The following is a 25,766-nucleotide window of genomic DNA, read 5'->3' as shown; positions in this document are numbered from 1 at the left end:
AGATCTTAGATTTGATTGAAAGTCATCTCCTCATTAGTAATTTGTCCCATGTTCTATTTGAAAATCTAGATTTCAGAGAGCATAATTAACAACTCTTAATTTTGTGAAACAGAAATCAGGTGGGAGACATATTCTTCCAATTGCTCAGGAAGAATTATTATTTGGGGCAAGGAAGACTTAAGGAATGTCTTAAGGAAGACATTATTTGGGGGCAAGAAGTACTCAAAGCTCCAGGATTCCATTTGCTAGATTTATCATTTACTGGCCATAGAATTCTTATTTTCCTGTCTTATTTCACTATTTGTAAGTAAAGAACAATAACCACTAAGTTCACATAGAAAAAGCAAAATTTTAGATATATTTGGATTAAAAGTATTAAACTACAGTGCTCATATATACAGTACATTTTTTCACCTATGTATAGCATTTCTAGTTAAATGAGGCCTTCAATTTTAACACTTTCTTTTAAATATACTGGTTTATTTTCCCCAGCTTTATGGAAAAGAAAGATTGTATACTAAGAAAATATAAGCAAATTGTATTTTAAAACTTGTATAATAGAAAATAAAACAATTTTCTAAATAACCGGCTCAAAATAAAGTCTTCGGTATGTTAGAAAAATAACGTAATATTTACAAAAGTGTTACTGTGACACAGAGACAGCTATATGTGTGTTATACAGATAGATAATCTAAAAAATATAATAATCACATTGTTAAATATTAGTAGATTCCCATTATATTACATTCTTACTTAAATTGGGGGGGAAAGCTTACACTATCATGAGCATGGTATATACATTTTTCTACTAAGTTAACATAAAAATAAATAAAATTTTCCTCTGTTCTAAAATAATCACATTGTATGACCACATATTTTTAAAAATTGGATTTCATTCTGGTTTTCTGTTGCCACTAACTGTAGGTATTTCATAGTCAGTCTCTTTTTTAGGATCTACCATATCTTTATATCTCTCCCCACGATGTCGTTCCAGGTATGGACCCCAGTTAGAAGCTGGTCTGCAGCAGTTTACAATGCGCTAAAAAGAAAAAAAAAGAACTTGTTTCAGACCATAAGTGTTAAAATCTGTAAACAAACAAATACCAAACCATATTATTAAGTTTCTTTGCTAACCAAAATGAAATAGGAACCATAGAAAGGTTAAAAAAAAAAAGTGATCATCAGAATTCTTAACAGAGTATACTAAAAAAAAGATACCCAAATTTAACCGTAACTAGAATCACATGAACTACGAAACCAGAATAACTGATGAATACGTAAATGATTTTAAAAGAAAGTGTATGAGCCCCTTTAAACAACGGAATCAATCCACGTATTTTCACTGAATTGTCTGACGTTTCTGTCCTGCCCCTAGAGGGAGGGTTAGGTGAGGATTTAAACAAGTGAATACTCGGGAGGTTTCAAGAACCAAACAAAGGAGCTCCAGGGTCAAACCATTGATCAGGGTGGGCTTAGGAAATTATCTAAAAATTTGACTCCCGAGTATTTATCCTTGTCATTGTCCTAGTAAGATGTCATAATCAACTCCATCTGCCTACACCTCCATGCAAGAAGGATCACTCGGGGTATAGACTGGGTTTGAAACAATTTACCAGGTTTTTTCAGTCTAAACACACTATGAAGACATGTGTTATAACCAGACAATGTATTTGAAGATTATAGATATAAAGCAAAATGTTCATTTGTTTTGCACCATCTTCAGGGACAACTCAGTACAAGTATAAATATAACTTCTACATGCTAAGCACTCTCATAGTGCCTGAGGACATAGCAGCAAGCAACGTAAGACTCTCCCTGAAGGAGTTTAGAGTCTAGTATGAGACACGCAAATAGATACGTGGCGTAAAGCTATGCTATGCACATGGGAATCAGATGATTATATCAGGTGTAGAAGTTGCCTAAAGGTTCATAACCCCATATTACCACCATATGAGTAATCTTCATTTTGATAAGGGCTTTCTATAAAGTATAAATAATATAAATGTGCTTACTTGAAAGATATTTCCTTCAGCTTGAATTATTTTTATGACAGCCATAATTGGAATCCAAATAATGCAGAAAATAATCATACACCAGCCTAGAGCAACTCCCCAGTCAGGGTATGGAATTTTGGCATACTCAGGCCTATGAAATTTCACCAGTGACCAGATCAAAATTGCCTGTGAAAGTAAAATATGAAGAGACAATGCTGAAGATTAGACTTTGTTGCCCTAATGATTTCAATTGCACTAATGATTAGGAATTTGATCCCATTCTTAGAAATAGTCTATCAAAAGCAATTAAAATGGAGATACAGTCAAGAAACTAAGATAATCCAGTAACTAGCCAGAAGATAATACTAAGTGTACTGATCTAAATACCTTGTATTTGGCTTTGAATAGATTCTTCCAAAATGAGCACCTCCATATATTTATAAAAGATAGAAATACTGGTCCAACATGTTTTTCAATAAACTACTTTACCATGAAATATTTCAGATTGAAAATAAAATAATATCTGAACAATTTCCACAATTGAAATTTTAACTTTCACTTATAACAGTATGGTTTTATTCTATGCTATAAGCTAGCCAGCATATAAATTCAAGGAAAACATAAAGTACCCTTTAGTGAAAATGCTTTGCTCCTTGCTTAGCAGATGTTTCTATTATTTCCCACTGCACAGAGCACCCCTTACTCCACACCCAAAACACAGACACATTCACACGCTACTGGTGCATATTTGCTAAAGCACACTTCACTTCTAGCCTCTCTTTGAGAGAAAAACAAACTCAAGGTGTGCTTGGGTAAAACAGTGAAATCTGAATCTTAACAAGGAAAAAACTTGTAAGCAAAGGCAAAAAACAAACAAACAAACAAAACAAAACAAAAAACCTCTTTAAAAAAACCTACTAGTGGGGCGCCTGGGTGGCTCAGTGGGTTAAAGCCTCTGCCTTCGGCTCAGGTCATGATCTCAGGGTCCTGGGATGGAGTCCCACATCGCGTGCTCTGCTCAGCAGGGAGCCTGCTTCCCCCTCCCCCCCACTCTGCCTGCCTCTCTGCCTACTTGTGATCTCTGTCTGTCAAATAAATAATAAAATCTTTAAAAAAGAAACCTACTAGACATGTTGCAGCATTAAAACTAATTATTTAGAAATCTGTAAATCAAACAAAAGAAAGTAAACAAGAACCAGAGTCACCTAGTAGTTTCTCTAAATTATTTAACTGTCTAGGTTTTACTAAAAGTGAGGAAATGGAATGTAAGAATTTTTATCAAATAGGTATTCGAGTTTAATTTTAAAATAGATTAATTCTACTTAATTACAGTAATTTAGATGTATTTCCCAGTTACCGTAATTTTTTACATAGCTACAAGAGAATGGATGAGGGATACTGGAGTACATATCACTTCACATCCTTTTATACAAAATAGATGATAATGTATATCATTTAATATTTAATGCTTTTACATTTGAAATTAAATCCAGTTGTCAAAGCTATATAGTCAATAAAAACTAGCTGGCTAAAAGTCTAGTGAGAGCTTCTTAATTGACAAAGGGTTTATTTTATTATGGAGAATTGTCAGAAGAGGAAAACAATCTTTAGTACCACTGTCTAAATCATTTAGTTAGAATATGGAGCATCCAAAATATTTTAGTTCAGTACACCCAGTCCCAAACTGCTCCCTGCTTGAAGCTGACCTTAAAAAATGTGAGAAAAAATAAAACTTAACACCCTCTAAAACAACAATAATACTTCAGGTGTGAAGCAAATTCCGGATCAAATTATTTAATGGAAGCATGGAGACAATGAGAACCAAAACACATCCTCTATGAATCTTTGTGACTCCCGAACCTCTACCACTGCAGTAATTCTCCATCCTATTAAGTGTTTATTTTGTTATTGACTGCCCTGAACTGTTCTTTAACGACATCATGTCTATATGCCGGGTCTGTCTTTCCCTCAGTTCCTAAATAGCACCAATTGTTGAATTTAACATAAACTATTGCCTCTGTTGACAGGGGTGAGTTTCTTTTAGTAATTTCAGATAGCAAATCCCTCCCATAAGGAAAAAAATAATGGATTAAAATGTGAGTGTTTCTTAGCAATTAGTATATTTAGATCACAGGCCTTGAAGGCTGAGTCTGGGCCTTAGCAGAGAGGTTAGGAACATTGCAGATAACTCAGCATACTTTTTAGGGAACGGCAGACAAATGATTTATTTTTATTTATTCTACTGATAATTTTTAAGTACATAAGACCTTTAAGTCTATAGGAGCCTGTTCATTTTCTCAAATGGTAAGTGTTTAAACCTATGGCCCCAAAAACAATACTGCAAAGGCATTTTAACTGAGGCAACTTGCAGTTATAAAGCAAAAGTTGGAAGTCATTAATTTATGATCCTAGTTTGCCTTATTGTCTTCAATCTGAATTGTTCAAGTTTATCTTAGAAATGTTCAAATATATGCATATCATTGGTGCCAAATTCATGACATATTAATACTTACAATCAGAAGAAGAGGTGTAATGACGAACCAGCAGGCTCTCCACCATAGCCAGAATATCCATCTTTTTGCACCAATCATCATTTCTATATCTTCAATAAATCTGTTCCCGCCTTAGACCAAAAAAAAAAAAAAAAAGAGTGCATTCAGTTCTTGCTCATGTTTTCCTCCATTAATCATTGTGGCCCCAAATTATCTTTCTGTCTAAACATTTTCTTATACTATAGCAATGAAGTATACACCTTTAACTACATTTTATTCCTAATCAATTTTTCCAGTAATATTCTACTTTACAATTTTAGTAAACATAATGAAAATAATCACACTAAATTATTTTAATAAGATGTGTAGATAATTCTGTAGTTACTATGTACCATAAATCCAGATGATCCCCATTATTTCCAGTATAGCCGCAATCAAAATGCCCCATCCAGCACAGAAGTGGTCAATCAGATGCACCCAGTAAATTCCAGCCTACAAAAAAAAAATTACATCTAAGTATATTTTTAATTACTTTTATGACTGATGAAGTCTTTATATCAAATCTATTCATTTGATCTTAACATGTGCTTCTTGGTTTCACCTGTGCTAAGATGAGAAAAAGGAGTATTTTCAAACGTAAACACAAATGTGGCTTTAAATATCTCAAAAAGGATGCACCTTTCATCCTATACTGAGTCACTGGGGAAAAAAGCATCGAGAATAGTTGGTCAAAATGATATGCAGTGTCTGTGTGCTGTGTGGTAGTTGCCAAAAGATACAGTATGTGTTTAAAGTCTATAACTTTATTGTAATTGGGGAATTGTCCATTATTGGGTCTCCTGCCCTCTTCACAGTATACTTAGCTATCGAAATTGTACTGCAATGGGGAAAAACTCTGGGCTAAAACTCAGAAAATCCTGAGCTGAGTCACACTTGGACTTGTCTCTAACATCCTGTTGAACCTTTGTTTTCCTCATTTAGATTATAAAGTACGTTGCAACTAACGATTTGTCTATGAAAAAATACTGTAGTAATACCTGAGTTACACAGACGAGACCAAGGAGAAACAAAACCAAGCAGCAACCCAAAGTTATAGGAACTCTCATTTTCTTCATCACTTTGGGAAATAAATCTTGAATTGTTGTTGTAATTGTTTCTTCAGAAGGGGAAAAAAAATGACATGTCATAGGTCAACTCATTTGCCAGTAATTTTAATCAAAGAATTCAACTTCTATTAATCAAATTTACAAATATATGCTGAAAATATACTCTGGGTCCTATTCCTTTTGTTTGTTTGTTTGTTTTCCCCTAAATGAAGTGCTTTATGTATTTATTTTTAAGTTTTATTTTATTTAAATTCAATTAACTAGTTTCAGAGGTAGAGTTCAGTGATTCATCAGTTGCCTATCACACCCAGTGCCTACCCCTTGCTTTTGAAAATCCATAGGGTTCTTTCTCTTGGCAGTCACCAGTTGTTGGTTCAGATAAAAACCAAATTCTGCTCTCTTTCTTTGTTGTTTTTAGTCTGTTTTACAAGGTTTTGGTAGTAACTACAAGGTAACAGATCCCTGAGGGCTGACGTAGTTTGGAAGAGGGTTACGGGAAAGGAAGAATTCTAGGAGAACTTTTAAAAAAGGTGAATATTTGAATAAATGGCATGGAAACAGAAAGGCCTTCTAGGTTTAAGAAATAAATATGTTCATGAAACAGAGTACTGGCTGAAAACAGAAGGATGTGGGGGTGAGAGGATTAAGATACAAGCTGAAATTTCCAAGGCTTTGAAAGTCAACTGGAGGAGGCCAGACTTTATACTATATCTTAGTCAATTTTTAAAGTGTGTTATGTAAGACTGATCTGATGAATAGTGTTTTGGAACGTCTAGGTGTGTACCATAGGGAAAATCCCTATGTGTACATAGAGCCACGTGCAAAAACAATCATTGCAGTAGCATGTGTCATTTGTCAGAATTGGAAATGACCCAGATGCCCATCATTATGGCAAAAGACTATGAATTAGCTCAATCTATATGAGTATTATATCAACACAGATTCACAATACATGTAAAAAACAGAATGATACATGTGTTATGAAACTTCACATTTATGTGAAAACATTTATATGTTATTTATGGATACATATATAACAGATACAGACATGGACTGGATGACACACATAAGCCATGGTGACAGTTGCTTTTAGGAAGGAAGAAATGTGAATCGTATTAGGGAGAGAAACAGAGGGGACTTCAATTTCATTTCCGAGGCAAATATAAAATATTAATAAGAGTTCCTTTGGGGTATCTACTGCATGAGTACTTTGTACTTTTCTGTATTTAAAATCGAGTGAAAAAGAATTTTCAGATTCTAAGAGTAAGAGCTAATGGGGACAACAAGGGTAAGAAAAGGATGTTTTTAAGTAGAGGAAACATGAGTGAAATAGAAGAGGGATATGGTAACACCGGGAGCATTACTTACCAATGGATGCAAACTGAGAGTCGAGACCCAAAGTCAAAAGCATGAAGAAAAATAATATGGACCAAAATGGCCCCCATGGGAGTTGGGCTAGAGCTTCTGGATAAGCAATGAATGCCAAATCAAAACCTAAGAAAAATGTATGACACTTCACTTAAATTAGTTGCCAAAAAGCTCACACATTTGGACATTTTCAAAATAAGATACTAGAAAAATTACATTTTAATTTGGCGACACAATCCATGATACACATTCTTGGGCAACTATTTCACTTGCACTTTTTAAAATATTTGACTTGATTGTTCAATGAAGTGATAATGTGAGCATGTGATATGAATTAAGCTAGTGAGATGAATTTTGTAAATGGTACATTGCTCACATAAGAAATCTTAACTATTCCAATGATTTTGTTTCACCTATTTCATTTTTTTAGAGACTCATAAAGAGTAACAACTGTCTTAAACTCCAGAAACCTAAATTAAGCCTAGAAATTTTAAGAGAATCACACTATCAAGAAAGCTGTGCTTACGGAACTACCTTTTTAGTCTTCAGCTGTCTTTCCAAATGTTCACCCAGAATCACTAGCCGTAGTGCCATTTTAATTCATATGTGGACACTTGCAAAATTGTATATAACAAAACTAGAAATTGAATCTTATTTTCTATTTCATGTACATTATTGTTAGAGGTGTTTTAATTCTTTTTTCAATCATATTATGTGATACTTTGTTTTTTTAAGTATTTTAAGTTTCTCCAGACTCCCAGAGGACTGACCTAGGAGTCAGAAGAATGAGCTTCAGTCTAGGCTCTGTCACTTCCAATGATTTAATCTGCAAGACATGCTGGACACTAATTTATCTAGTCCTAACATTCTGCCATCAAATGATACTGCCCATGAAAAAAAATTTAATGAGGGATTCCTACTACTAAGAACACCAGAATTCTTTTCCTAAGAATCTTAGCCAGATAATTAAGCATCCCTAGCTAATGTCTTTAAAGTTAGGAAGTTCATTATTCAGATTCCTTTAAAGCTGAACACAGCTGGACATTCAAATTTACCTGGGTTTCTATCTATATGATATTAATGTGTTTTAAAAATTCAGACCCAAGGTTGCACTTGTACATGGGGGAATACACACACACACACTCACATATATGCTCTCATGCAGTCATAGATATATGAATACACACACATGTATATACATACATACATAAATGAAGGTAACACATATAAAGGGATCCATGATGCCTGACACTTGTACAGTAAGCAATTCATATTAAGAACTACACAAAATTCAGAAAATTATCTTCTTAAACAATTGTTCCCTAATAGAGCCCTGCTTTCTCCAACCATCTAAAAATTATTACATCATTAAAGTAATCAAATTATATAAGAGGACATGAGAAAGAAAATGCAACACCCTAAACCTTGCTTGAGTGCTTTAAGTAAATTGCCATAAGTTATATTAGTGTTTCTTAAATGAGCTACACCGAATTAATCAAAGTTATTAGTGTATAGCACCACATACCTGATTTTACGACTTGAGAGACTTCCTTTCCAGATATATGAGCCATGTGTCCCAATATAGAAAAAATAGCAAATCCAGCGAACACACTAGTGAGGCAGTTTGTCAAACAAACTACAATAGCATCTGAGAAGCAGTTGTTATTGAACTTATTATAAGATGATAGAGCAACTAAGCCACCCCAAGCCACTGAAAGGGAGTAAAATATTTGAGTGGCAGCATCCTTCCAAACCTATAAGAGAAGACAATTTCATCTTTAAAAACATACACTTTAAATTTTTTACTTCTACAAAAGACATCATATATACAAATGAATAAATACGAATAACAATGAAAAAGCACCAAAAAACCAAACCCACTGCTCAGCTTAAAAAATGACATGTTACCAGTCTTTGGAAGCCTTCCAGTGCCCCCTTCTGATCAGATAGATCACCCTTCCCCCTCCAGTGCTAACCGCTATCCTGACTTTTGGGTTTCTCATTTCCTCCTTTTCCTTTAGATTTTTACCCTAGAAACATGTAAACCCAAAACAATATGGTATTTAGCTTTTCATGTTCTGGAGTCGATAGAAAAGTTTTCTTCATGCATATAAACCTATACATCTTGCCTCTTTTCATTCAGTATTGTATGAGCGGTACTCGTTTTCAGTTTGAACCGTATGAAATTTCAATTTTGTGTCAAAACTGAAAAATATAGACAAATTCATGTGGTTTAGCTAAATATATGTAGTTTTGAACATTTTTTTTTCACTGCCGTGTTGCCCCACTGTATATACCACAGATCATCCTCTATCCTGTTGAGGAACATTGAGGTGGCTCGATATTCTGCTATTAAAAGTGATGTAGCTCTAAGTATTCCCGTATGTGTCTCCTTATACCGAGTTGAGGAACTGTGATGATGTCGAAGAGTATACGCATCTTCTCTTTCATGAAATACTGCCACATTATTCTACTGCTTTGGACTCTCACCAGCTAGGTGTGAGAGCTCCCATTCCTTCACATTCTTGCCAATATTAGTCAGAATTTTTAATATTCTCCAATCTGGTGGCTGTCAAGTGAGAGTTTTCATTACCCTAATTACTTTACAAGGTTTAGTATGCTTTTATGTCTTTATATTCCACAGGTTTTTTTTTTCTTTGTAAAATTCCTGCTCATGTCTTTTGCCAATTTTTTGTTTGGGTTATTTGTCTTCTTTAATCTCTAGAAATTCTTTACTTATGCTGGGTTCTAATCCTTTGTCTGTTATATATGTTATTTTTCCTCCTAATTTGTGGCTTACTCTTTTTGCCTCTTAACATTGTGACCTTTGATAAGCCAAAGATTTTATCGTTGTTTTAATGTAACTGAAAGTGCCCATCTTTGCTTTACTGTATTGTCCTTGATTTCTCTGACTTAAAAAGACATCTTTAGCCGAAGATCGTAGATACTGTCCTACATTTTCTTCTAAAAGATTTAAAGCTTTGTTCATATTATCTTCAATTAACCTGAAAAATTGGTACAGTACATATTAAAGTGGAAAGCCCAATTCATTTTCTTTTCTAAATGGAGTATCAATTGTCTAAGGATAATTGATACTACCAGTTATATCACTTGGATGTCAGTTATCTGAAGTAGATAGTCCATCCTTTCCCCATTGGTCTTCATTGCCACCTCTGCCACATAGCAAGTTCCAAATGTTCATGAATCTATTTCTGAGACTGGCCTATAAGTCTATATGCTAACACCACTTTATTTTAATTCCTATAGCATTATAATATTATTTCATATCTGGCAGGACAAGTCTTCCTTCTTTAGAAACACCTTTTTTTTTTTTTTCTTTTTCTCTTTCACATAAATTTTACAATCCATTCTCGGGATCTAAGGAAAACTGTGCTGTCAATCTGATTAAAATTCTATTGACTCTTCATACCAATTTAGAGATGAGAGCTACATATCCATTCTTAACAAGGACAATACTAGGTAATTTTTGAAGAACGATGATATATTTAGATCACTAGTTCCCTCATCCCATTTGTTGGATTAGAGCCTCACGGAGCCGGCCTCAACTCTTTAAGCGGCCTCTCACTCACTCCATCTAATCCGAGCCTTTTTCTAGTCTGCCTTTTACAGTTTACCCCTCCTGTATCTTTGCTAAAGGACAATAATCTTAGAAATGAATCTAAGCAAATCCATATTAACAGTGAAATTCTGTTGATATAACAATACGAAAGAAAAAACCTAATTGTGTAGATTTCAAATAGATTGCCAAATATTTGGGCAAAAGTGTTATTTTTCTGTTTGTTTTTTGTCCATTGAAAAACAGAACTGCTCAGTGAAAAGCAGGCAATATAACATGGCGACAAAGAGCTCTAACTCTGGAGTCAAAAAGAATGACTTACTCTCCTTGACTTCAATTTATCTAACATTTTTAAGCCTGTTTGTTGTTCTGTGAAATGGAGATGATGAAGATGATGATGGTGATGATAAAAGTGTACTAAGAATGATGTGAGAATTGAATAAGATAGCATATGTAAAGCAATTAGCATGCTCAATGGTAGCTATTATTATGGAAAATGATCATAAAATGATACTCAATTTCTTTTACGGAAATTAAAAACTATAATCTCCCCCTGGAAAGGTATGTAATCCATTTCCAATTTCAATAGAAATATAAGTTGTGAGAGAGTAGAATTTACTAGGTCTTCAGAATACAGCTTGATATTAGATTATTATTACATTATAATTGCTTTATACTGGCAGGCAGCCAGTAGAAAGCAAAGTGGATGGATGGCTGGACGGACGGACGGAAAGAAGAGATAGACAGATGTAATTTCACTTATAACAAAATCATTACAAAGAAAATGCTCTTATTTCTTAGGTACATATTAAGAGATGAACAACATGCTTATGTTGATCTCTCAGCTGCTTTTACTTGATACATTTTGTATTCATATGTGAGTTAGGGGGAGCTGGAAATTGATGTAGCAGGTCTGGGTTCTATCAAAATGCTGCTGCAGACCAAGATGTGTACCTAGGTAGCAAATAAAGTGAAGCAAAACTCCAAACATAGTTCTAATCTTCATATCTATCAATCTCATAGCTATATACAAAATTACTAATTTAGAGATTAGAAAAATCTTAATTCAAGATGCACAAACTGGCTGTGTAAATTTAAGTACATGTGAATCCTTCTGGTGTCAATGTCGTCACTGTGAAAAATAATCACTGAAGACCAGAAGACACTTCTTGCTATAAATTTGTATGGTTCTCTGCTCTCCTAAAGATTGTAACAAAGTTCAGATATTCAAAGAAAAGGAAAAAGTATATATTTATGACCTCATGCTCAGAATATGGATTGTGAGAAATTAAAAGATCTAGGAAAAAATTCTCATTACCAGCAAACCCAAAGAAGGAATGGGGAAGTACTGTTTGAATCAGGGTGTAGAGGAGGGAGGATAAAGTTGTATGTTTCCAAGGGAACTTTAGGTTTAGGTCTGATATCTTAAAGGTAACAGAGACACTGAAACAGACCAATTTAAAATAATCGTATAAAATTTTCAGGAACTATAAAGCTCAGGTGATCTGAGGCTTAGAATAATCACTTAAAGACTATCAAAGGGGCAGTTCACCTGTGCCCAAAGTTAAGAAGTTTAAATAAAATGGAGGTCCACTTCTGGGGAAAATGTTGCATTAATAATAGTAGGGCATAATATAACAGCAATAATTGAAATCACTGTGTGCTCATATTTATATAACAGTATACCATATTATAAATGCATTAATTAATATTTTATCTTGTTTAACAACCTAACAGAGAGAAGATGATGAATCCCAGCTTCCATTTTATTTGTTTCTTATTCATCACAGAAAATGGTCTTCGAGTTGGGAAGATATTAACAAACAAGGTTAAAAGATGTGAGGCCCAAGATAAATGAAGAAATAAACAAATGGCCTGTGGACACATCAAACTACATTAATCTCCAAGACCAAAATAATAAAAGTTCATAGTTATAAAATAATTTAAGGCTGTTGTGGTTAATTACTGAGTGAAAATTATTTGGGTATAGGAAACCAATTTTTTGAAAAGAAGTTTTCAAAAAAAAAAAAAAGTAAAGGATGGATTGCCATGACTAAAAACTGATTACCAGAAAAATTCTACAACAAATAATATCCAGATTCTGGGGTGCCTGGGTAGCTCAGTGGGTTAAGCCTTGGACTCTTGATTTTGGCTCAGGTCATGATCGCAGGGTCATGAGATCGAGCCCAGGGTCAGGCTTCATGCTGAATGTGGAGTCAGCTTGAGATTCTCTCTCTCACTCCGCTTCTCCCCCTGCATGATCTCTCTCTAAATAAATAAAATCTTTAAAAAAATATCCAGACTGTAAGTATTTAGAAAAAGGCAAATTGCTGGAAATTAGCACCAGTTCCTCAAAGACTCAATATCCATTTTGGATAGCACTGCTAGTTAGGAAAATAATAGTAACATAGTGTTCCTTGACTTCAGCATAAGACCTGGTGTTTTAGTTGGCCAGAAGCTTAATGTGTGCCAAGCATGTGATGTGATTACTGACAAAGTGAAACCATTCTTGGGCTGTGTGAATAGAACCATCCTATATAGACCATTCTATATGGTCTCTGCAGTCAAAAGTGTAAAAGATTTTACGTATCTCTGATACATACAGCCATTATCTGGCAATCAATTAAAGTTAAAAGAGGGTTACCCAATTCATATCCATGGCAAGTAACAGTTTCATTTATGGAATGCTTCATTCATTTCAAAGTTGTGGTTTAACTTCCTAACCCATTAAGGACACTTTGATCTTAACTTGGGGATATTAACTTTGGAAGACAATGAAAATATGTCTTAGACCATTAGGCTTTCACCTATAATCTTGAGATCTCTGAGTTTATCCAAGAAGTCTCACCATACTAGTCATCAACTTGTAGGTCGGGGTCCCAATGTGAAAGGTGCTTTGTCAGGTTAACACGCCTCAAATGCTTTTGGTCAAATAGAATCAGTTATATGAATAATGTGACTTCTAAAACCTTACTGCTAAAAATGATTATCTCACTTCTAAAAGGAAAGCACTAGTGTCATGTTAAATGGCTCCACCGGACTTCCTGTGGACAGAAACACTAATACATTTAACTGCATTATTCTTTTGCCAACCACAACATGATGACACTCATATGCAACCAAAGATTTTCAGTGTTGGATTTTAAGGTTTACCTCCTCAGATCATTTGAAATCCAAATGATGTCTTACCTCGGCTTCCCTAAGTTTTGTAAAATTTGACTGTGCTCCAATATAGTAAGAAATGCCTTTCGATGCACCCTCCAGAGTCGCGCCCCGGATTAGAAGGATGAGCAGGACAACATAGGGGAAAATGGCTGTGAAATATACCACCTACCAAGAAAAACAACCAGAGGTGAGTAAGTTAAAATTGTAAGGCCCATTATATAATTCTATATGAACAAAGTCATTAACCAGTTAACATTATTAGAATAAAGTATTAAAGATTTCGTAGGTTCTCAACAAACCTGGTGATACCATTACCCAAACTGGCATCATTTTCTCTTTCTCTTCTCCCCACTCTCTGATGATCCCTTTTCAAAACACTCTGATGTATGAAGCAATATTTCCTGAGTTCGCATTGTAAATAAACAGTACATCAGCCGTGGTAACTGGGAATTGAGGTAGAGTGCTTTCCTAAATGTGTCTTTATAAATGTCTGAAGGGACTGAATATCACTTCTTGGTAAATTACTGCATTGAGGTGGGAAGGGAAATGATTTTATACCTGCGATAGTTAGTATATACTCAGTCCCCAAGGAGGAGGAACATAATCTCCTAGTAGATGTCCAAATCCCATGAAAGTTGATTAAAGTGAATACCGAACACTTGATACTATTATCCTTAGAGCAACCATTAAAAGAGTTTGATAACACACGTTGCAGTGTACTTGGATCCTGGATAACACACGGTTCCAGATGAGCAGATTGCCCTTGAGACCGGCTTTTCATTAATGTGGACAATTTCTTTGATCCATAGATGTCCTATGTTTGATAATATGCCCAAGGAGACAATTTAAAGTCATCCAGAGACCAATAAAAATTAATCGCCTAGGCAAATGGCCTTTAATGGATTATTTCAATATTAACATCAAAAAGGAACCGCAGGTTTCAAAAATGTGCAACTGAAACATTATTTTGGAAAGTTTCCACTGACTTTGTGAGGCCCACTGGATTTCTCTGATCTAAACAGAGTGTCTCCATAATTTAGCATTAACTAAACGTGCTAGATATTATATCCAGAATACAAAGATAGTAGCCACTATCTCTTTAATCTCGTTAAGGAGATTCCAGTTTAGTAGTTACACATAAATACTCACTTTTCTGGGTACCGTAGCTTAAAGAGAATGACTGCATATTTGATTTTTTTTTCCTCTTTCTCATTGAAGGAATCCTGACACTAACCCTATATAACGAGAATCTAGACTTGCCAAACCAAACACTGCAATATATAATTCCATCCAAGATGCTTATTTATATAATAGGTGACACAATTTTAAAATAGACACTTGAGCTTTGCGCAGTGGCAGTATCGTAGCCAATGAGGTTTATCCGAGGCGCGATTATTGCTAATTAAAATAGACACTTGAGCCTCTGAATGCTATATTAGCTAGCGGGGTCCAACTTCTGTAAGTACAGCTGACTCCTGAACAACACAGGCTTGAACTATGTGGGTCCACGTAGACGAGGATTTTTTTTTTCAGTAAATACAGCACTGTAAATGGGTGTTCTATAATTTTCTTCATAACATTGCCTTTTCTCTAGCTTACTTTCTTATAAGAATAAGGCAGATGATTTTATATATATATGTATATATATATATATATAATATATATAAAAAACATACTAAAATAGGTGTTAATTGACTTTAGATTATCAGAAAGGCTTCTGGTCATTGTGGGGGAGTCAAAAGTTATAGCTGGATTTTCAACTGCGGTGGGGGTTGGCACCCCTCACCGCCACGTTGTTCAAGGGTCAGCTATAATTGCATGATCCTAGTACTAGTTTTTGCTTGTTTTGTTGTGTTTCTACTAGGAGCAGAGATCTTATGTATTTTCTTACAGCTAGGCTGCCTACTTAGAAAGCTTTTCACACATTCAAATGTTCTCATTATAGAAAAAAACATGCATTTGATTATGCTTGACATTGAACTGCAATGAAATTGGAAAAGAGCTACAACACTACCTAATGTGTTTTCCAAATTACCTTGCCAGAAGACTTGATCCCTTTAAATAGCGCTGCTCCAACTATGAGCCAAGCCAGAAGAAGACAAAGTGCTAAATACCACACAATTTCTCCAGTCTCATCCATTCCACTTGACCGCCGGAGCGCCACCTTACTGAAAACACACAAGCCCTTTTTATGAACACAGAATCTTGTCTTCATACATTGAGGTTTGTAATATCTATCAGGAGAAGTTTCAGGAGTATTCTATCTTATTAATACATCATTAATACATTAATACATCAATTTCATGTGAACCCTTTTTTTTAAAGATTTTATTTATTTATTTGAGAGAGAGAGAGAGAGAGAGGGTGAGAGAGAGAGCACAAGAACAGGGAGGGGTCAGAGGGAGAAGGAGACTCCCCACTGAGCAGGGAGCCCAATGCAGGGCTCAATCCTGGGACTCCAGCATCATGACCTGAGCCCAAAACAGTCACTTAATTGACTGAGCCACCCAGGTGCCCCCCATGTGAGCCTTTTATTGATGCTATTGTAAGAGGGGCGAAAGCAGTTCAATGAAAAGCTATAGGCTCTGAACTTTAGGGTTAACTGTAGCCAATCCAAAATTCCAAACCCTAGAATAAAAGATCTATTAATTCCTTTAGCTATGATTTGCCCCCTAGTATTTCAAAGCTCTTTCATGTAAAAATAAAATAATAACCTTACATCAGATTATTTCTTTTATTTGTTACACTATTTTTCTCAAGGTAAAAAGATGAAGAAAATATCTAAAATCATTCATCATTCTTGTAGTTAGCATCAAACCTAAATGATCCCAATTTTATGCCTTTTTCAAAGGCTTTCTGTAAAAATCAATGATTTCTATTAGGAACGTGCATGAATCTAGGATTTCAGTTCTTAGCTTGATGTTTGGGAACATTTTAAAATCCAAATTTTAGGGGTGCCTGGGTGGCTCAGTGGGTTAAAGCCTCTGCCTTTGGCTCAGGTCATGATCCCAGGGTCCTGGGATCCAGTCTGGCATCGGGCTCTTGCTCAGCAGGGAGCCGGCTTCCTCCTCTCTCTCTGCCTGCCTCTCTGTCTACTTGTGATCTCTGTCAAATAAATAAAATATTTTAAAATCCAAATTTTAAAACAGTCCCACAGAGCATGAACGTTTAGATGAGGAAGGGCTCATTACAGCAATAATCATGGTACTTTGGTAAGAGTAAGAGGTAGGTATAAGTCAGGAGAGTAGAGAGCGATCAACTGAAGTTAATGCAAACAAATATAAGCCCAAATGTCCACTTTTTCATGTAATGACAATTATAAACAAAATGGATAATGAAGAATTGCAGCTTTATTTTTTCTTTTTTTAAAAGATTTTATTTGACAGAGAGAGAGATCCCAAGTAGGCATAGAGGCAGGCAGAGAGAGAGGGGGAAAGCAGGTTCCCCGCTGAGCAGAGAGCCCAATGCGGGACTTGAACCCAGGACCCTGAGATCATGACCTGAGCCAAAGGCAGTGGCTTAACCACTGAGCCACCCAGGCGCCCCAGATTGCAGCTTTAAATAACAATTTTGCCCCCAATATTACTCATCACCCAACAGTTTATCATTCGAATTTGCTCATTATATTCTAAAATTTGAGTATTCTTTTCTTCAGAGCAATGCCCTAACTTATGCATGATAAGCACTGAACAAATCATTTCTGACAGTATTGCGCTCATTTGATAAACAATTTATAAATGACAATTGGTTGACTAGAAGCTGATCTTGCAAGTTACCACTACCCACACAGGCTAAGTAAGCATTTGAGTCCTATCAAGTGTAGTTTGCTCTGATTCCCCTTTTTTTCTACTTATATGAGGTAAGGAACGAGCTGATCCATATTTCATTGTTATTTCCAAAAACTTTTAAACAACACCTGTTTAAGAAGTAGATCATCTAGCATACTTACTTCCAATATTGTTCACTGGGAAGCTGTCCTGGCTGATAAATTTCACTTCCATTGATGCAGTTTAAATTGTGGATGTCTGCCCAGCTTTTATTCACTTGGATAATATCCCCCGGAATTGTACTGACATTACAATGAGTAACTAAATATTATAAAAAAAAATACACACACAGACACATACTTAGTTTTAGACAAGTACTTTTCAGGGGAAAAAAGTGTTCATTGAAAGATTTATTTATCATTTTAGAGAAAGAGAGAGCATGTGAGTGGAGGGGCAGCGTGGAAGAGAGAGAGAGAAGCAGACCCCTCACTGAGTGTGGAGTCTGATGCAGGGCTGGATCCCAGGACCCTGAGATCACGATCCGAGCCCAAACCAAGAGTCGGCTGCTCAACAGACTGAGCCACCCAGGCACCCCTCCTGAATGAAAGTTCTAATGATAAAATTATTAAGCCATTTAGATTGTTACTTGGTGAGGGCAGAAGAGAAATCTTACAGGTGAAATAAGCCATGCACATTCAGCATCTTAAATCTCTGCTACTAAGCTGGAATGAGTAAATATCTTCCCTTTTAAACTGTGATTATATGTATAGTAATAACCGCATAAAGTAACAATCATTTCGGATGGGACTTAGTGCTCTAAGGAATTTTTAGTATGTGGACTTATTTAACCTCTGTAGATAAATGACACCTTTAAATTCCTAAGAAGCCTTAAAACTTTATTACTTTATTCTCTGGTATACATAGGCAATCCCAGTGCTAAGAGTCTACAAAATCAATACTATGTAATTCCAAAGATCAGCCATTTAAGATGTGGATGACACTCGTGGGCTCCTGAAACACAATAGCACTATCATGGATAGCGCTTATCTCTACCACATTCCCACTTTCTTCCTCCTCTCCTGACTACTCTTAAGAATGGCTTGGCTTTACCAGTGGCCCTCAGAAATAACATATTGCATTAATCGATTTTCAAAGTTATCCATGCTTTATCCTGCTGTCATCAATAACCCATGGCTCACTTTAAACTTTGATCTTTAAGTAATCTCTACACCCAACATGTGGCTCGAACTCACAACCCCGAGATCAAGAGTTGCATGCTCTTCCAACCGACTGAGCCAGCCAGGCGCCCCACCTGTGGCTCACTTTAAATTGCCCCTAAATTGGTTGGAAAATCATGTAACCCTTGAAAAGATAGAATGATTCTCCGTTCACAACATTTTTAAATAAATAAATGACGTTTACCTATAGGCGACCTGCTACAGTTCTCATCTGCCCAATCTGAGCAATTTTTCCATGGTAGTTCACTTTGGAAAGAAGCAAACATGTAGTAAAGACTATAGGCAATTATGACATTGTAATAGATTGTCACAAAAATGGATATCAGGACCATCGTAATTCCCACACCTGGAAAAGAGAACAATTGAAATCAAAAACAAACAAGTGCAATTTATTTTGCTAATTCATAAAAAAGCTGCATCTCAAATTCCACAAAATCTATTTGAAAATGAGAAAGCAGGTTCAAACAGCGTCTTTTCTTTTTTTCGGCGGGGGATAGGGGAGTGGGGAGGAAAGACCACTGTCTAAATAGTTTTTTCTCAAATTTAAAATTATTTTGATGACTGGCTTTCTGAAACCATTTTTTTAATTAACTAGAAAATGGTACTAAGATCAAGGTCAGAAGACCTGTAGGGATCAGTCAAGTTCAAGTAATCACCCATGGCCATTACTCTCTTATTATGTCTGAAAGTTCTCGTCAGACTGGGTCCTGTTGTTAAAAACAAGCAAACACTATTCAAAGCTTGTATCCTATTGACCCACTGACCACTAATTACATCTTCCTCTATAAACCAATATTGTAGCAAGTAGAAGACAAAGGCTCGGAGTTAATGTACAAGATTTCTATAAGCACGTGTAAAGAAAAGTCAATAATTCAGTAACAATCTGAATTTAAATTTGCGAAGTTTCTTGAATGTTGTGGTTTCAAGATGCAATTTAGCATACTGAGTACAACCCGTGTGCTCAAGGCTCACTTTTGAGGTGGCTTCCTTAATATTCCCGCACAATGTTCTATTCGCCTCACTCTCAATTTATTTTTGATGCTGTGTTGAAGACTTTACATTAGCTCACAGCAAAACCAGGAAGGCTGTTTGATGCTTAAATAACAATCGAGGCACTTTGAAAAACTTCACCAGTGTCCTCTTCTATTAGGGAATAGCCCAGAAAACAGGGTGACCTGCCCTTTAACTTTTCTGAATGAGGCATTTTAAAAGATACACAAAAGCAAGAAGACAAAAGATGGCACATGGAGGAGGAAAAAAAGCCAGAGCCACAAAGTGAACACACAGCTGGACTATAACTGTGTGCCCCAGGACTGTAAAAGGTGAATGTAGGACAGTAACAACACCCTTACAACCCCCTCTGGTATCCTTCCTAACACCTTCTGTATCTTCAGCCTGAGAGAAACAGAAATACAGATTAGCATTTGGTCTTTCATTTCTCCAGCAAACATTCAGAGAAACAACATCTGCTACTTTGCCTTTACCAGATCCAAATATGAAACATTTTCCCACCCCCCCCAGTGAGGACAGTTATAGACACCAAGAGACCGATAGGCACAATAAGAAAAACATTTGAATACCAACCTTGAAATAATGGGAGAATCCTCCAAACCGAAACTGGACCTAAGCTAGCAAATTGTCCCAATGAACACTCCAGGAAGAACAGAGGTAAACCAGCGAGGGCCAGCATGATTGAATAAGGTATCAAGAAGGCACCTAGAAAATGCAAAACAGAACCAAAGGGCTATTAGGTCCCTAAACGCCGACGGCACGTTGATAACCAGCCTAACATTTTGAAAGCATTCTGATATAGTGGAGTCAGAGGCCTAGGTTTAGGCCCCAGATTTACTAGTTTCTGTGAGAAAGTAGTTGCTTCTCGAAACCTTGGTTTCCTCATCTGTGAAATGGGATTCTAGTATTACCTAAAGAGGTTGCTGTGGTTATTAAAAACAATAGCCTGTAAAAAAGGAATCCATAGGCGGTGAATGATCACAGACTTCGGAGTCAGATACACCTAGGTTTCTATCCTGACTCCACCATTTACTAGTTATGTGACCTGGGGCAATTTACCTAACCTCTCTGGACCTTGGGTTCCTCCTAAATGGGGAGAGCGAGGCCAACTCTTCAGTCTGTGGTAAGGGTTCAGCTCTAGAGCCTCTGTGAAAACACTTGGCAAAATGGCAGGCACAGAGTATGTGTTCAAAGTTTGTTTCCCTCCTTTCTCCTCTCCAAATAATAGTCTGTTTTTGTAAAACTTCGGGTGCAAATGCTAAATGTGATGATTCAGAGCGTAAGTTATTGCTGCGGCTAAGTGGATTCTTCTCCAAATCGTCATCATAAGGGTCTTTCCTAAATGTTAGTAAGAATTTCCTGGCTTTGTTAAAAGATTCTGAAGTTTGGAGATGCATTCAAAGTTAACTTTCTGGGGCGCCTGGGTGGCTCAGTTGGTTAGGTGTCTGACTTTTGATTTCGGCTCAGGTCATGATCTCGGGGTCCTGGGATCAGCGTCGGGATCCACCTTCCACGCAGAGTCTGCTCACGATCCTGTCACTCTCTCTCCCTCTGCCCCTCCCCTGCATCAGCATGTGCACACTTGCTCTCTCTCTCTCTCTTTCTCTCTCTTAAAAAGTTAACTTTCGTTTTAAAAGCAAGGACCAATGCTCCTGCATTTAGATTATCCAGATCCCTTTTTGACGTTTTTAAAATTTTATTACTTTACTTTTTTTCCACCCACTTTTGAGACATAGTAAATTGTTCATTCGAACTTTGGCCAGATTGTAGGTAGAAGCAGGGACAGAATATTAAACTTATTGATCAAGTACTTGACAAGTCTTAACAAAGTTTAATAAGAAAATGGGATCAATAGATTAAAAATGGGCTTTTGGATTACATATATGTCATTGACCTACATGGCACTGTTGTCCTCGTGTATTCTTCATATTATGATATCGTAACATCATACCTGGGAATTACATTTTCCCAACCCTCAAAATATATTCCATTAAAAATAATGAGACAATAAAATACTTGTTATGTACAAGTCCCTAGTCACTAGAACATAAAGACAAATATGCCTTTATAGATGTTGCAATGTACATACCATCATTGCTATGACTAATAGAAGTTTTAGTCTTAGCAATGATAAATATGAAGAAAAGTAATACAGACTATCCCTGTCTACAACAGTAAGGGAAATGTTACTAGCCCATTATAAATAGTTGTGTGTGTGTGTGTGTGTGTGTGTGTGTGTGTGTGTGTTTTAAAAAAAGGATTATTTTCCTGAGTGGTATATATAGCTTTTTACCCATTATATTATTGTTTTTATTATCAGCCATAATTGGTAAACTGCTAATATAATACCCTGGTCCCAAATTGTTGATACTGCTGTCTCAGACCCTGTGCTTGTATGATGCTTCTCTTTCATAAACTAATAAAAGAATCTATAGATAAAAATGATTCCAGATTTTAGCCATAGTTATCCAAACCTAAGCATATTTAAAAATCTGATCTATTGACATGTTGCAAATCTGAATTTCGTGTTCCTCTCCTCCATTTGGACAGCAGAGAAAGAAGCGATCAAAAGAGCCTAGATTACGCATTGCCCAAATGATACGATCTTTAAAAAAAACTGAGAATTGATGTGAGATATTAATTTTTAGAGGAAAAGGTGAGAGAGATAATAGGATACAATAAATAATAGCATTTGGGGAAAGGGTGCTACATTTCAATTTCTCTATTAAACCTAGTTTAATATAGTTACCAGAAGTTTATGGCCACCACTGGGCTGATGTATGATGACAAGTCAAGGAAATTTCTGAACCTGAATACTAGAGGCTGAAAAGGAGTATGAATGCTCTTCACTACAGGAGACCTTAGGACTTAGACACCTACAGGCCTGGGATTCCTAACTCATTTTTCCAGTTCAAACTTAGACCCAACCCATGACTAAACGATGTAGGCTCCAGAGAGGGGAATTTATTGCCACCAACACTTAAAGTGTTTGATAAACAGAGCTTCTCTCTTAAGTCTCCACAGACCAATATGAATGTTCTAAGGCAACCAATTAACAAGGACTACAAGATTGAAACATCACCACAGAAAATCCTATTATACCAAGGAAAATAATTATAGTGGCACAGTTTCACTGGTTCCCAATTATGAAATCTAAGGGCATGTCACCTCTACACTTCTAATAGAACCTGTAATTATGAGTAAATAAAATATGGTGTAAGTGAAAAGTTGTTTCGACACTACTAGAGAATTGGGCAATTCATTTTGTTTCCCTTTGTGTGTCACCTCAGAGTTATTTTTTTTTTCTCCTTGTTCTAATTGAGTCTTCCTTAATGATCTCTGAGGTATAAACAGTATCATTTTGCAGAAATTAACCACCTAGTCTTGAACTAAAGTCTGTTGCACATTCTAGAAGGATCCTTTACGTACATGGTCAATCCAATTTGGAATACATGTAACTGAATACTGCAGCTTAAAATACTAAACCTTTACTTTTTTATCAGCTTCTTCCACATTTGTATTTCCAAAATGCAATGCCTTACTCTACTTAAACCACTGGTATACTTGAGCTTCAAATTAGAATGAAAATCCCCAGCCTCTTGCTTAGATTCAGTCTTAAATTAAGCCAAACACAGCTTGAGTCTGAAAAGATGATCACAGGAACATGTATAAATGAAGAAAAGCAAGTCATAATGGAAGACTACATTGGATCCTAAACCAGAGATGCAGAAGTGTTAAATGTACAACTTTTATCAAGTTTATGACTGAAGATTTTTGCAAAGCCAGCTTCCTAACTTGACCTAGCAACTCATAGTCTAACAACCCAAACTGTCATGCACCTTCCCTTAGTTCTTAAACAGCCTCAGAAGCCACACAGCACATCATTTTAACTGGAAGGGAAAGAAGTTGGGGGTGGGGAATACCTCCGCCATTGTTGTAGGTCAAATAGGGGAATCTCCACACATTCCCCAATCCCACTGCATATCCAACCATAGATAGAAGATAATCCGATTTTTTGGACCAGTTACCACGGTCCTGATTCTCATCATTTTCACCAACATGGAAATTCTCAGATGAAGCCGTCACTTTCTAGGAAAGAGAAAATATCAAGAGTTTGTCTGTCTGCTACTAAAAATCCACAGACGTGTAATTTTACACACATATGTGGGTGTGCACACAAACATAGATTGGGGGGGGTGTGGGGGGAGAATGAACCCAAAAGCCTTAGCTGAGAGAAACACTTTCCAAAGGTTGAGGAGATTTCTGCTAATGGCTGTTTTTACTTTACAACATTTATCCCTTGCAATGAAAAACAAAACAAAACAAAACCAAAACTGAAAACCTCTTTAGGTGGCTATAATTACTACTTCTTTGGGTGAGATCATCCAAATTTTGGATGGTTACATGTGGTACTCAGCATGAAGGACAAACGAAGGTGGACAAATAAGGCTTCAGATAAAGAAGACTTAAAAATGAATTAGGTAAAATCAACACTCTTGAGCTTGCAGGAGATCTTTGAGAAAAAGACACCAATATAGCTTCTACTAAAACAAAGACTTTATAGACTCCTTTTCCTATAGGCTGATAGTTTAGGATGTACCGAGTTAAGGTAAATTTAACTTCTCTCCCTATCCCTGGCTGGAAGCCACAGAATAATATTCAGAGACAAATTCCCCTGTCCCACCAGGTGGAGTAGCTCTCTCTCCACCTCAGAGGGAAGGCGTTCCCTCCCAACCTGTTAGCTGCTCTGGGGTATGGGATGTTTCCTCGGGTCAAATAAGGACAATGCATTTTCTCATTTCCCTCCAGCATATGGACACAGTCTGGTGAGGGACAAAAACCAGGATTCTGTGGGCATACCCAAGGCAGAGGTTGAGATGACTGATCCTAAGTCTTCTGGTTACCTCGGTAAGAGTTGTTCTCTTTTCCCTCTACCCTATAGGGACATCTCAGGCACACTTGAAGGCAACTGAAGAGAAAGGTGGAGAACCAGGAACAGCCACAGAAGGCAAAACCTGAGACGCCTCCCCTGAAGTGTTCCCTTCCCAGGCCCCCCACCCTTCCCACAGTTTCCAGACCCCTACCTCCTTCCCTCTGCACTTGAAGAAGCTCGGGCACTTCAACTTGTCCATGGTTGACTCACTCCCTCAGCTTGCTCCGCCTCGTCTCACAGTCTGGCTTAGCTCGACTGGTGGCAGGTGCACACTCCCCAGTCGCTACTTGCCTGAGTGAGCCACCTTGCCCAGGGGTGGGACCATTTATGGACGGAGCTCTCCCCTCCCCCTTCAGGGAGCCCTGTCGTGTCAATTACCGGAAGGGACCAAAGTGAGGCTCTGGTTTTTCCCCAGGTAAGCTGGCATGTAGCAATCCCCTGTCCCGGCCCCGGGAAAGGGCTGGGCTGTTAGGAGTCGAGCAGCCTGAGCCCAAGTGACTGACAGCCCTTGACTCAGAGCCCTGCAGGTGCCTTCGCAATCTCGCCTGCCTCCTTTCCCGGGTTGCCTGCTTCCTCCTAACCTTCTCTCTTAATCTGGTCTCTGTCCTGACGCCAAGTGCTGATCTCCACCGGCGCTGGGGGGGCGGGGGAGGGGGCTGGGGGGGGTGTTGTGAAGGGCATGGTCTGTGGGGTGCGTTCTGTTCCCCCAGATTCTCCTGAACAGACCCTATCATCCTGGGCCCTGGGATTTTCCCCGTTTTGCCCCACACTCCAAAGCACGTGATCCCCTGGGGCAAACGCTGCTCTCAGAGGGAAAGCTCCCGAATTGGGCACCTTGAAAAGCAGCCACCTGAGATAAGGTTACTCAGCTGGCTCTGCCTGAAAAGAGCAACTTTGAGACGCTGTCCCAGGGACCTTTCTCAGCCTTCAGGGACAGCGTTGCCCTTTACAGAGATTGCTTTGTGTAGTATTTCAAAGAGGGCAAACAAAAACAAATTATCCAGCGGGTTTATGGGAAATTCTAACCCTAACAAAGGACTCCACTTTGCAAGAGTAAGGCCTAGAAAGTAAACTATGAGGAAACCTCTCGGCTTGGCCAGGGAGGAGAGAATTAC

At 37.1% G+C, this 25,766-nt stretch overlaps 1 protein-coding gene across 1 annotated transcript; it reads right to left on the bottom strand.

Annotated features, from left to right (window-relative positions):
• Positions 1–618: 618 nt before the first annotated feature.
• On the bottom strand, positions 619–24,850 carry LOC111157278 (solute carrier family 6 member 14). The gene is made up of 14 exons (XM_022518574.1): positions 24,803–24,850; positions 23,642–23,807; positions 20,292–20,423; positions 18,892–19,053; positions 17,652–17,790; positions 15,738–15,870; positions 13,727–13,867; positions 8,486–8,714; positions 6,961–7,086; positions 5,524–5,642; positions 4,879–4,978; positions 4,508–4,617; positions 2,013–2,180; positions 619–1,039 (listed from the first exon to the last, which is right to left on the bottom strand). The coding sequence occupies exons 1-14, from the start codon at positions 24,848–24,850 to the stop codon at positions 893–895; spliced, it is 1,920 nt and encodes a 639-aa protein (XP_022374282.1). The 3' UTR covers positions 619–892.
• Positions 24,851–25,766: the final 916 nt, after the last annotated feature.

This window comes from Enhydra lutris, unplaced genomic scaffold, assembly GCF_002288905.1.
Source record: "Enhydra lutris kenyoni isolate GAN:26980312 unplaced genomic scaffold, ASM228890v2 scaffoldscaffold53, whole genome shotgun sequence".
Taxonomy (NCBI): domain Eukaryota; kingdom Metazoa; phylum Chordata; class Mammalia; order Carnivora; family Mustelidae; genus Enhydra; species Enhydra lutris.
Note: the sequence above shows the minus strand (reverse complement) of the source record. Positions and strands in the feature narration are given on the sequence as shown.

Coding starts and splice junctions, on each gene's coding strand:
- LOC111157278 (XM_022518574.1), bottom strand. CDS start 24,850: ATGGACAAGTTGAAGTGCCCGAGCTTCTTCAAGTGCAGAGGGAAGGAG. Junction 7,087..8,485: donor CTCTCAAGTCGTAAAATCAG/GTATGTGGTGCT, acceptor CATTTTTCTTAG/GTTTTGATTTGGCATTCATT. Junction 5,643..6,960: donor CTCTCAGTTTGCATCCATTG/GTAAGTAATGCT, acceptor CCCCTTCTGAAG/AAACAATTACAACAACAATT.